The following is a 13,020-nucleotide window of genomic DNA, read 5'->3' on the forward strand; positions in this document are numbered from 1 at the left end:
TACCATGTTGTCCTATGGTATCCCTTAAAGCTCATTCCAAATAGGTGCTTGATAAGCACTCCATTTTGTGTATAGGATGTTAATATCCCCCTAAAGTGGGCTTGTAATTTAGTTGTGGCTTCAGAAGGGGTGCAGACAATTTTACCCCGTTAATAGTCCTTGTACCTTTATGGTGGTGTGGGTACTAATGTGTTTTAAGTCCTACTCTCTGCCATTTTCTTTTGGGCCATCTGTTTGGGAAAGCTACAAGGCATTCCTAAAACTGCTTTTTTGCAAACGTGGGTCCACTCGAAGCCCAGCCTTGCACTTGTGGTTTGGACTCGTTTAGACTAATCCCTTGCCCTAGATGGCCAATACAAAATGTTTAGGTGGATGTGATTGGCAGCTTTTAGGGGCCAATCTGGTTGGCTATGAACCTTTGTGTGTCTACCTATTTCTTAATTTGGAGGGTTCACTTTGGCAAGCCTGTGATTGAATAGCTGTATGTAATCAGACAGTGACTCTTGGGGTTTTGTAGATTTGCTTATGTTTGCTGGACAGTTTTTGCTGTGAATCGATGCTGTTGGATATTTAGGACTAGGTTTGGCTACAATGGCAGGAAAATTGGAGGCTGTAGCTTTTTTTTTTTAAGCTCCGGTTTCTACTTTGGCTTAGGCGTGGGCAGTGTCCGTTTATGGCCCTTAATGTTTATATACATACAGTGTACATTACTAAGTGTTATGTTCTAAACCAGTGTCATTATTTGAACTTTTAGATATTCTCTGAGTAATTTGAGAATTGTAGATTGTGGTGTTCAACAATTGGGTGTAGTCATGAGGGGGTAATTATTAGGAATAACTAATCTTCACTACAGGCCCACAGCCCTGTCAAGTGACTGCTCTGCCATAGCTACCATGTTAGAGAGTTTGATATTTCTTTTTGTTGGAAACCCTATCTTACCTATAAGATCACACAGCTTTACATACCCCTACAGAGTGCTGTTGAATACATTACCAAATGATGCTAATGAAGTTGATGGGCTCCAAATTCAGTGATTTTTCTTATGTATTCAAGCTTAACTGAGCGTTTGGCTGTGCACTATTCTAGCACGAGTCTATGAAAGATGCCACTGAAGGAGAACCAGAGTTACCGGTAAGTAACTAAACCATGTGTATCTTGAGATGGCCTTGCTGGAGAACTATTAAGTAGCTGTTTTCCATGCCCCATTCGTTTCATGTCATAACCCCTGCATCCTGCTTGCACTTTGCTTTTGCAGTTGTGTGTGCCTGTAGCATTGTTGGCAATACTTTGGGAGAATAAGATAACTGTAAAGCTTATTTCATGCTTCACATTTTGATCACTTTTTTTATTTGTAACCAGGTTTCCAGTGATGGCCTTGAATCATCATTCATTGTGTCTGCCAACAAAGGTCAGTGTGGTGTGTTTTCCGAGTTATGTCCGACTCATAGTAAGTTGGTGCTGACCTTTCTCTGAAATCCTATGTTAACACTGTTGCATGAATAATAGAATGAGTTTTTCATAGTTGGTACAACTTTAGTCAGAGTGGTGTTTGGGCACAAGTTTGGTAATGTTGTCCTCCGTTGGATGTGAAAGTAATTTCCCTTATGACACCACCCTAGAGTGTTCCTCACCAGTTACTCGGTAGCAATAGTATTCGAGCAACCAAATACGGGTAGCAGGTTTACTGGGATCTTATGCTCTTTTGAGAGCTTGTAAAATGGGCATTTTGGGGGAGCAATCTGTACGCCCCCACCCCACCAGTTGTGTGCTGCTGTTAAATGGGGGTACAATAGGTATTATTTCATGGAGTTGTGCGCTACAGTTCCGAATGCTGCTAAATGTGCACTTGGCAAAGTCATTTGCAAAAGTCATATTGACTTGTGGCGAGTATGAAATGGGGTGGCGTGTGCGTGCGTGTGTGTGTGTGTGTGTGTGTGTGTGTGTGTGCGCGCACGTGTGTATAATTAAGAGGGAAAGATTTTTGTGCCTGGCTAGTTTGCAACATGACATTTCTACCTCTGCAGTTGATTTAGGGGCATTACTTTTAGTTTGAAATCCTTGTGTGGTGCTGTTGAGTGAATGGAGATCTTTTGAGCATGTTGTAACTCCCTGTTAACTGCGGGGGGGGGGGGGTCAAATGTTCTTTTGAATAATGGTCTGTGTATGAAGATTGTAAATATCGGTTTGGAGAAAGCCTGTCTAAATATTTAGGCATTTCAAAGTATGAAGATTATTTAATTTCCTAATATTTTTCATGTCTGAGGTTAAAAGGCATTGTTTTCTAGGGGAGTGAGTGATAGTGGCGGTCTGCATCTTATGTTGCAACCCTTAAACTCTGCCTCTATTACATCAAACGTTTTCTGCAATTGTAGAAGCATATATTGTATATAAGGACTGGTGCTTCTACAGTAATATCCCTTTTACTCATTCCCTATGTTGTTCATTGTTGGGAAAGATTTCTCTTTACAGCACCGTTCCCTCCATTTTTATGGACCCATCAAACATTTTACTTTTATTTTTGAATCTGACCTGCTCTTTTTGCAGTACAGTGAAGTGAAGCCTTAAGCTTTACTTCGCTAGCTTTTGCTAATTTGTCATGGGAACACTCGGTCCTTCAGGCTGTCAGTACTGGGAAACATTGTTTCCCTTAGTGTTAATTTGTTGTGACTTTTGGTAACCAAGATTGCATCACACAATGCAGTTAAATGGGGTAAATTTTTTGTTTTGCCCTAGAAAAAAACTGAGGATTTTTGGTTACTTTAGGTGTGTCCAAGGGACACGCTGGTGCCGGCAGTCAAGGCATAAATGAGTTTTCAAAAATTGATTGGCAGAATTAACTAATTAAAATATTTTTGATTAGCAAATAAAAGTATTTCATTAGCAATTTTGTACTCCTATTTTAAACATCACCAGAAGTCTGTTTTACCCCAAGAAATACAATTGGCAAGAATACAGCATTTCTATGTACCTCCTGAAGTAATACATTAGTGCTATGAGTGTTTGTAAAATGTAAAGGTTCACTGCATGAATTGACCACATAAATAGATCTGATAAAAAAAAAAGCTCTGAATTTTTTTCAGTTCAAGGCTCTGTGCAGCTGTCATGCAGCAGTCAGTGGTTCATAGTGCAGTGTCCATCAAATTGTCAACAAGACATCAATAAAGACGCAATTGTGCGTGTGTCATTTTATTAGCCAGTTTCATTTAGCTAGTATAGAACAGTCAGAAGCAACTGCCCAAGATGAAGACAGCAGCTACACAGAGTTTGACAAACTGGGGACATAGTTATCTTATTCTGCAGAATCAAATGCCCAGATGCCAGTCTCTTGGTCTGCCCAGGTCAGTGAGGCCCTGATGCAGCACCTACCAGTTACTAGTGCTGCAAAGTCTCATCTGCGAGACAAATGGGCCCAGCAAGTTAACATGTAATCATCCATTTGTGGTCTGGCTTATTGCAAGTCAGCAAAAACTGAGATGATTTAAAAGCTCAAAATAAATGATCTAAAGACACCTAAAAGCCAACAGAAAAATCATCAGGGTGCCGAAGAGGTCGGAAATCTCTTTAAACCTATGGGGCACAGGTACAGCATTTTTGGACTCCACAGCATTGTGGGAAGTACTGAGTGGCAAGTTAGCAGCAAATTGTACAATGTAATGCCCATCAGGCCACCAACACTGTCTAAGGATAAATAATGCACATTTCTGTTTTTGCCAGCACACTGGTGTGGCTGAGTTGGGTCAAATGATTTGCCCCGGATCACAGTTTGGATAAGCAGTGAAGGAAGAATTTGCCAGCAATTTAAGCAACTTAGCAAATACCTTCCAAGCTCTAATTAGTACACGTTTGTTTTGTGTTTCAAGAACCACAAATGGTTGTTTATTTGCAAAGAATACAAATCACTCGAAGCAACCACCTTTGGGGGAGTATTTGCACCACCCTGAATATAAAGTGACAGCCTCATAACACAACCTGTTTGCAAAAGGCCTTTTAAATATTAAATTCTCGTAAAGTGCTATCCATCGCACCAAACGCAAAAGATGTTTTTTTAGTATAGAAAGGTGGGCTACGCTTTTCTTACCTCTTGGGCAACTTTTTATTTTCTTATATAAAGCGCGCTGAACCCAAGGGTATCTGGGTGCCTTACTTGGTTACAGAAATATACAGATACAGAAGAAAAATACAAATGACATATAGAATATGTACAGAACTATACAGGAATGTACATATGCCGAGAGTATACAAATCCTACAATTTCAGGACATAGTAGAGGTAGCAGCTGGCAGCAGGCCTAAGAGGCCTATGGACAGCAAGTACCTAGACTATGGGCAGAGTCGGTAGGGAGGCAGGGTCAAAGTCACGTTATAGAGCAGGGGTCCTTAATTAGATTGTGCGAACAGCCAGGTTTTTACTTTTTGTCGCAAGGAGAGGGAGGGTAGGTTCAGCCCTTAATGCGGTAGGTAGCTTGTTCCAAGTCTTGGCCGCGATCACTGGGAAGCTAGAACCTCCTGCTTTACTGAGTTTGTAATTCGGGATGTTTAGGCAGTGGGTGTAGTTAGTTCTGGTGGATCTAGTGGATTCCTTTCTGGTAAACTTGTTGATCAAATATTTAGGGGCCGAGATTGTTGAGGAACTTGAGGGTGATCCAGATAGAGGGTATTACAATAGTCCAATTTGGACAGTATAAGTAATCTTGCAAGGGTAATGCAGCTGCTAAGAGTCCAGAAAAGTCTACGGGCATTTATCAATTTTGCTGTGTAGGCAGTTGAGGATGAGGTGGCATTGATTTGCCTTTGAGGGGCTAAGGCAGAGTCTAGGTAAAAGCCTAGGGTTTTGGCTTCTTTGTCAACTCTACTGAGGTTGCCGTCAATGTTAAATGAGGAATATTTTCGGCCTAGTTTATGAAGTCTTAACTTCGAACCGATGAGTAGTTCAGTTTTGTCGTCACTAAGACAAAGGCCATGATTGGCCACCCAAGACTGTATTTTGCTGAAATATATTTTTTTAGGTAGGTGGAGTCTGATTGGTAGTCACCCGATACTGATCCATAGGTGTGTCCGCATAATTTGTATATGATATGCTAAGCTCATCTAGGTGGTCGAATAGGAGCTTAGTGAATATATTGTAGAGGGTGGGGGGCACATGCGGAGTCCCACAGGGCTCTTGTGTGTTCTAGGGGAGGGGGGGGGCAGCTGCGGCAGTAGGCTAGAAGACCCTCATGGATCCATCTGCCAAGGAGGTGTTAGCCCAAGCTGCAGCTTTACTGGAGAAGGAGGCAGCTGTGGTAAGGTGGTTCGTTAAGATGTTATGGTCAACTAAATCGAACGCTGCCGATAAGTCCAGAAGTAAGAGTAGAGCAGGCTTTCCATTGTCCCTAGTCTTGTCCATTTAGATTTTCGGGTCCAAGAGGTCTGTTTTTGTCCCATGCTTTGGTCTGAAACCCGATTGTCTGAGGCCCAAGAGGTTATTAGTCTCAATGATTTTTTTATTTGAATATATGCAGCTTTATCCATAAAAATTGTAGAAAAGGCACTGTGATAATTAGCCTGAAATTAGTGGGGATATTTGGATCAAGGTTAGGTTTTTTGATGAGGGGCATGACCCAAGCGGCTTTGAGGTTTTTAGGGACAGTGCAGGAGGCAAAGGAGGCATTTATAAAGGAGGTGATAAAAGGGGCAAACATTCACTCCTTCCTTTATGATAGAGGCTGGCAAATGTCACCTTGGCATCTAGATGGTTTAAGACTTCAACTTCTAGTGCGGTTACAGGGGTGAATTCACATTTTTTGATCGGTTTGGAAGGTGAAGCAGTTTGGGAGCTCTGATCGGTCTGAATAGGGTTTGAATTACAAGTTTTGGCAGCGGTAGATAGGCAGGTTATTTTATGTTCGATTTTTGATTGCGATAGTGTGCTTTTATTCAGTAAGGCCTTTTGGATGCTCGTGCACCAGAGAGTATCCTTTTTGCAGGAGTTTGGCAAGGTGCAGGGATATTAAAGTTCTTTTAAGGATGGTAAAAAATGTTCCTTTGTGCAAGATTTAGCATTCGAGATTCTAGTATTGTAGTTTGTTCTTTTTGTTTCCAGGATGGCCATTTTATAGGTGGTGGAGGCAGTTATGAATTTATCCTTCATCATGGAGGGATTTTTTTTTCCAGGATGTCTCTGCGTCTCTTTTGGCTTTGCAAAGTGTTTTTATTTCTGAGGAGAACCATTTATTAAGGTGTGCTAAGGGTTTAGCTTTCCTTAATTGAGTGGGGCAAGTTGGTCACGGGCCTTCAGTAGAATTTGATTGTATAGTTCTACCATAGAGGCGGGATCTGAGTTAGGAGGTGCATGTTGGTGGGTGATGGATTGCAGTAGGCGGAGCATGCTTTCTAGTGTGATTAGTCGATGGTTTGTAGTTAGAGCGGGCGGGGCTAGTAGGTCCTTGGGGGACGCTTGTTTGGTGTCAAACATTTCAAAGGAGATGACATTGTGGTCTGCACATGGAGTTTGCTAGGATTTTGGTATTGCAGTTAGTCTGCTACCCAATCTAGAATTCTGCCTTTGCAATGTGTAGGGTCAGCAAGCAGGAGATCTGTATATAAAAGAAAAGATGTGGAATCCTTGGCAGGAACATCAGCAGACGGAACGTTAAGAGTGGTTAGTAATTTGTTCTTTCCCAGCATTACAATTTTACTGAGGTAACCACCAGGTCTGTCGCACAGTTAGCCTATGAGTCGGAAGGGATTGGTGCAGGCCTACTTTACTATCTATATGTTCTGCTCTACATCTCAAGTACGTATTTGATCTATGTGATCTATACACTCTGAAGGAAAACTGGCAGCAGTCATCAATGGGGGTGGTTTCCAACAAAGGATTCTTTTTGGTTTCTTTCTGCTCTGTGGATTTGGTGCCTTTTTCCAGGAGCCAGGTGAAGAACAAATATCGCTTGTCAGATTCTCTTCTCTCTTGGTCTTGTATTCTGGTGAGGGGACTGCAGGTATTCGAATCTTGTTTCTGGAGGTCCAGTAGGATTTGGAGTTCGAAAGATCATGCATTGCACTCAAGCTCGAGGTCCCCTGGTATTGGCGGTTTGCAGCTCAGCAAGGTCACAATGTCGAAGTATGGCTAGTTCTGGAGGTCTTCTCAAAATTGGTGGCTCTCACCAACCTCTGGGTAGGAGTCTCATTCGGGACTCCTAGGTCGTGTGGAAGGAATGATTACATCAGGCTCTGTTCGCGCAGCAGTTTCTCTGGTTGCTGATAATGGTTGCAGCTGTAATTTCTTCATCTTCGGGATTTGGTTCCAGTGGTTGACTGGTCAGCAGCTTTCAGGATCAGAGTATTTATCAGGAACTACAGCACAACTTCTGCAACTCGCCCTGCATTTTATTGAAAGGAGCATTCTGGCTGTCCAATCGGGACAGCCAGCCGCCCAGTGGGAATGGGTCCCTTTCAGGCAAGGTGAAAGACAAAGGGCTGCAGAGTTTTGGACTCCTACTTCGCATCCTGCCTTTCCAGACACTCTGGAGCCTCTGCAGGGAATACAAAGGATTCCCGCCAAAGACCACTTCCAGGGTCTTTCTCGCCCAGGATGACAGAAGACCCAAGTAACAAAAAGCAAACAAGAAATGGCGAAAAAAGGAGACCACCATTCTATCAGAATGGTGACCCTCCTGTGCATCAATGCGGCTGATTTGACAGCCTGTGAGTCATAATGACTAAAAGTATTTCCACTGCCACCAGCCATTTAAGTGAACTTGCAATTGTAACAGAAATGTTAGTGTATCAACTTGCTTACTTGTCTGTTATCTTCCCAGCACTCCACATACGGTGTGGTGTGCTGGCTCACTATATAAAATGTAAAAGGGATGGAACTCCCATGTATTACCCCTTGGGAACAGTAGTTCACCCAAGTACATTAAAGAGATATTAAAGGCAGCTACTGCTTTTAAAATGTGGTGTGCTGCGATAGTACTTTACAGTCAGTCCAAAGCTATAGTAAACTTTTAACTCCAATCACACACTATGGAGAGACCTAGAAAGGTCCCATAAAAGTTTAAGACTAGGTGAGAGGGGAAAAATGATTCCCACTCATTTAAGGACAAGGATAACTAGATACCAAGTCCAAGCAAAATGTTATGGGGTTGACACATGTCTGGAAGATATTCCCATTCATTAACATCTTACCTAGCTTATGAGTCAAACTGCAACCATTTCTGTTCCCGCCATGAAACGGGAACAGGAGTGACCACAGACAATGGTTGCAGGACTTAAACCCCAGGTATCAATTTTGCTCATGTTAATGGTTCCATGTGGCTGTTGGCACAGTTAAATGAGTGCACCGCGGTGCAGCCTCTAAAATGGAGCTACAGCTCTCATAGGAATACCCTGGAGTGACTTGTCCCCGAAAGCTATGTTGGCTTCCAAGGCAGCACCTATCAAATTGTGTTGCAAGCTTAAGTGAGCCTCTGATTTGGCTTTACTGGGGATCAAAGGTCCAAAGGGATATCTGACGTAACAAAGTTTGAGTAATACAGAGCAGGCAGCGGCAATCTATGTTGGTGAAGAACGGGCTCAGAGAAGGAAGTTGCCGTGTGTTAGGCAAGCTTTGGAACAGCATCCTTTGGGTGCAATAAAACGACCTTGACCTCCTGGCAATAGCTACCCAACCTTTGGTATAAGTCTGTACTACACATGTTGGTAGTGTGACTGAGCAGTCGGGCTTATCTCAAGAGATTTCAATGTTAGCAGTAGGGTGGTTACACAGATTCAGTGACAAGTATCCAAATAAACACTTGCACTCAAGGGTTCTTGTTTAAACAATTACTAATTTATTTAACAGTCAGTTTGAATAAGGCTTCTTCAGAAGGGGCTATATAATAGTGACACAAACTCGCTCTAAAATACACACGCAGTTCTAAATCCACAAATACCCATTTGGGATGGCACACACACTTCCTACACCCTCAGTTGACTTAAATAGTTGGGTCACTGTGGACATTAATATATCACTGGTACATTTATACCAATACTGAGATGAATGTTAGAGATTACAGAATAAAACAAGAGATCACACAAGTATTCTGAAGCAGGTAAGTACTTTTGAACCCCCCCCTCCTAATGCAAAGTAAATTAACCCTTTCCTGGAGGGAAGGTGAGACACAAGCAGAGGAGAGAAGAGTCATCCAGGGAGCCAGGCCAGCCAATGTCAATTGGGCAAAAGTCAAGGTGAGCTGAAGCACTGCTTGCAGATAGTAAAAGTCTTGCACAATGTTTTAGAAGTCTTTGTAGAAAAAGTAGAATCAAAGTAGGGTCACAAGCCGGGAGGATTGTGGGGGGGGTAGAAGATGCAAGCAACTCTACAGAAGCAACCAAGACAAGTCACAACTGAGATTAAAGTAAGGTTACAACAACAAGAGGTAAGTTATTGGACTGTACAGTACCTTTGATTCGAAGAAATGGTTCTTGCTTGCTTCTGGTCCTGTGTGGCTCTGCAGATCCTTTTGTTCCTGTGCCTTAGTCGTGGGGACAAGAGGGGGGACTTCTATATACTCCTGCAAAGGGACGGTCAGTGACGGCAAAGGTCAAACTTCAATTCAGTGGCACTTTGGCTTTTCAGCTTCTCGCGTCTGACAGCAAATGGCAACACTGCGTTTCTCGGATAACGCTTCAGACTTTCCTTGCTTCTGAGGTCCAGCACTCTGATGAGGTGGCTCAGGCTTGGTTAATCCTGCATCGGGGAAGTCCGGAGGATCTTTCTAGCGCTCTGGTTTCGACTTAAAAGCGATCCACTCGCTTTGGTGTGACTCTCCCTTGCATTTTGGTTCCAGCAGCAGTGGAAGTACAGCCAGCTTCGAGAGGATGTCCAAGCGAGTGCACGTTGGAGTTGATTGGTCCCACCAACCCAAGGGGAGAAGTCGTCCTTGCAGGGATTCTCTAGTCGAAGCGAATTCGGAGCTTCAGCGCAGCAGTAGGGCTTCTCCGGCCAAACCAACGGTCCAGGAGTTGCAGCAGGCGTCTCCAAGTTCTTCGGATTCCTTCGTCCCTTGGTCGACTATCCTTCAAAGCCAAAAAGCCTCACCTTTTATGCAGGTTTCTCCCATTAATTCCAGCCTAGCTGTCAATTGCACACCAGGGTGGCTGTCCTTGCCGGTCAGCCAGCCAGCCAATCACCTTTTGGGTGCATTCCCGTAACCAAGGGGATAAAGCACACGTAGTTTTTTGGGCAGCTCCCTCACTTCCTGCCCTTGCCAGACATACTGGAGCCAGAGGCGGGCTTCACTTGTGAATCCTGCCAAAGACAAAACTAACAAAGGTCCCAAACCTGGTTTGGCGTCAGAGTAAATCTCAAGAAAAACCTTTCCAGCAAGAAATGGGGGAAAAAAGATGACCAGGGCTATTTTGCCAAATGGACACCAATGGGTGCTGTACTGCGGCTGCAAATGCAGCCCGCGGTAATCTTCCAATGTTAGTTAAAAGTAAACCACTGCCACCAGCCATTAATTGTAGAAAGGGCAACATAAAAACCTTACATGAGAAACTCGACAAAGGGGATCTTAAGTAACCCCTCCAGCACCCTATTGTAAGATTGTGTCTGCTGGGTCTAGAAAGTTACAATTACAAGTAAGTCAATTTCACTTTACAGCTCTTGGAAACAGTAGTTTATCCAAGAGAATGTATTTAAACCTTTAAGAAATCTAAGACTTCGCTGTGTCACTGAACTGAAGGTGCTGTGTGTTTCAATGCAAAGATGCCTATGGTGTTTGTCAGACTCCAAAAACCAAAAGTAACAGTTTGAATTACAGTAAAATACATGAGACATTGGGAAAAAGGTGTCTCTCGGGTTAAAAATTAAAAAGTCCTAGAGTCCAGCAAAAAAGCTGGGGGTCTCTTAAGGAAGAGAGGAATTGGCACATTACTGAGAATTCTCCCTAACAAAATGATATATTTATTTTCTCAATTTAGGTTGAGGAAACCCAATCAATATTGTTGCGTACAACTGTCATATACAATTTAGTGGTCAGCTCATATATTCTCACTAATGTTAGCAAATTATAATTTTCATATTTGGACTTTAGACATTGCCCTAAAACTGTATTATTCACATACATCCTTCACACTTCTCTATCCCTACATGTTTCATTCCACTTAATACTCTTAAAACCATTATTACAGGAAATTCCTCAGGGGGAGCCAACTCCTTTCCGTGATTGCGCCCACTTTAGGACTTATTCCCCTTTCATATGATATGACATTCATAACATGCCTCTATACAAGTGTTTCAAGGCGCAACGAGGCAAGGGAGGACAAAGACAACGATCTTACTTGGCCTGGTGACATTGAGATTGCGCAAGTGCAGGGGAGAGGGGAGGGGAAAGTGCTAGGGGAAGGGGAGGAAGGCCAAGTGCAGGACACAGGATAAAAAAACTAGTGCAGGTGGCAGTGCATGGGTTAAGTTCAGACCACAAGTGTCCGATAAGTGCAGGTAAGGGACTTTAGGGTTGCAGATACAGATCCAAGTGCAAGGGTTGCCAGGAGGAAGTGCATCTGTGCAACTGGCCGGGCAGGGACCTGGGCCCGAAGGTAGCCAGGGGACCAGTGCAGTATCGGACAGGAGATCAGCAGGGAAGAGCAAGAGAGAAGGCGGAGGCAAAGAGGAAAGTCTTGAGATGCTTCTGGAATTTGAGATGGTTCTGCTCAAGTTTCAGAGAGGCAGGGAGGCTGTTCCAGAGGGGAATATTTATTTTTCTCTTCTCTTGGGGGATTTCTTCTTGGTTTTTCTTGTGTTTAGTAACAACTGCTGTCGTGCACCATACGTTTTGACCTCTGTTCTCACTCGCAACACCCATGTTCGTGATGCACTTTTTACGCGAGTCACTTTGCGTGTACTTTTTTCTTGAACTTATGATCTGTAAAATACGCCCACTAGTAGGAATCTAGAATGGCTTTGCTAGTGGGGTGTAAATTACATATTACTCACCGGAGTGAATAGCATACTCCTAGTCCATAGTCCCCTTACATCCATACTGTATGGGTGTCACTCGTGAGGGATGTGAACGTAACCTTTTTTCCAGAAAATATTATTTCCCTTTACATTTGGACTCTTGCAGTTCATGGCCCTTGGAGCATGCACTCCCCTGAACCCGCCCACCGGCGCCACACCTGAGGCCCCTTTTACGCCTCGGATGCTTTAATTCACCTATGGACGCTGCTATGTTGTAGGGGCAAGGATGGTGGTACATATGGAGGAAAGGGGACTATGAATACGATAGTCACTACAGTGAGTTACAGGTAATTAATTACTCCTATATCCTGTCCCCTTTCCTCCATCCTGTATGGGCGATTATCACTGTATAGAAGCCCTGGGGAGGAATGCCGTTGCTATTCTTATGCAAACAGGTTTTGCAGCACTGTTTGGCCAAAGGCCGCCATCAGACCACGCACTGACATCCAAGCAGTAATGTTTGCAAAAGGCTGAAGGGGTAGCCCATGTGGCCAGCTGCTGATTGTTTGTCATGGTACGTGTCTTTGGAAAGCGACCGCTGTTGCCTTGGCCCTGAGGGTGCATGTTCTTGGGGAAACTAGTTAGGCTGCATGCTTCCTGAATGGCTATAGAAGTCTTGGACACTTGCCTGCCTGGCCTGGATATGCCGAATGTGACGGTGAGCATTTGACTTGTGGAAATCAGTGGTCCTAGCCAGGTAGAATTTCAATGCTTGCCCGACGTCTAGACGTTGAAGCACCTTCCCCACCCCACCCGTAGGACTAGGGAAGAAGGTCGAAAGTACAATTTCCTTGATGTGGAATGAGACCACCTTAGGGAGAAATGCAGGAGTGTGGGCACCACCTTGTCTAAATGTAATGTATGGTTCAGAGCCTGAATTTCGCCGATTCTGCATGCTGACCTAAGTCAGTTTTGTTTGTAACCAACCTGATGTCTACAGGCCCCATGGGCTCGAATGCTTTATGCACGCGTGCGCTGAGGACTACATTGAGGTCCCAGACTGGATGCAGGCGTTCTACGGGGCGGGAGCAGCCT

The 13,020-nt window shown here is 43.7% G+C and overlaps 1 protein-coding gene across 2 annotated transcripts in view; it reads left to right on the top strand.

Annotated features, from left to right (window-relative positions):
• FBRS (fibrosin) overlaps positions 1-13,020 on the top strand; it is a 710,625-nt gene that overhangs the window by 251,572 nt on the left and 446,033 nt on the right. For both annotated transcript variants that reach the window (XM_069651625.1, XM_069651626.1), the window contains exon 6: positions 1,360-1,408. In XM_069651625.1, coding sequence (XP_069507726.1) covers positions 1,360-1,408 — 49 coding nt within the window. The remainder of the gene's footprint in view (positions 1-1,359; positions 1,409-13,020) is intronic.

This window comes from Ambystoma mexicanum, chromosome 3p, assembly GCF_040938575.1.
Source record: "Ambystoma mexicanum isolate Mex_15411 chromosome 3p, UKY_AmexF1_1, whole genome shotgun sequence".
Classification (NCBI taxonomy): Eukaryota; Metazoa; Chordata; class Amphibia; order Caudata; family Ambystomatidae; genus Ambystoma; species Ambystoma mexicanum.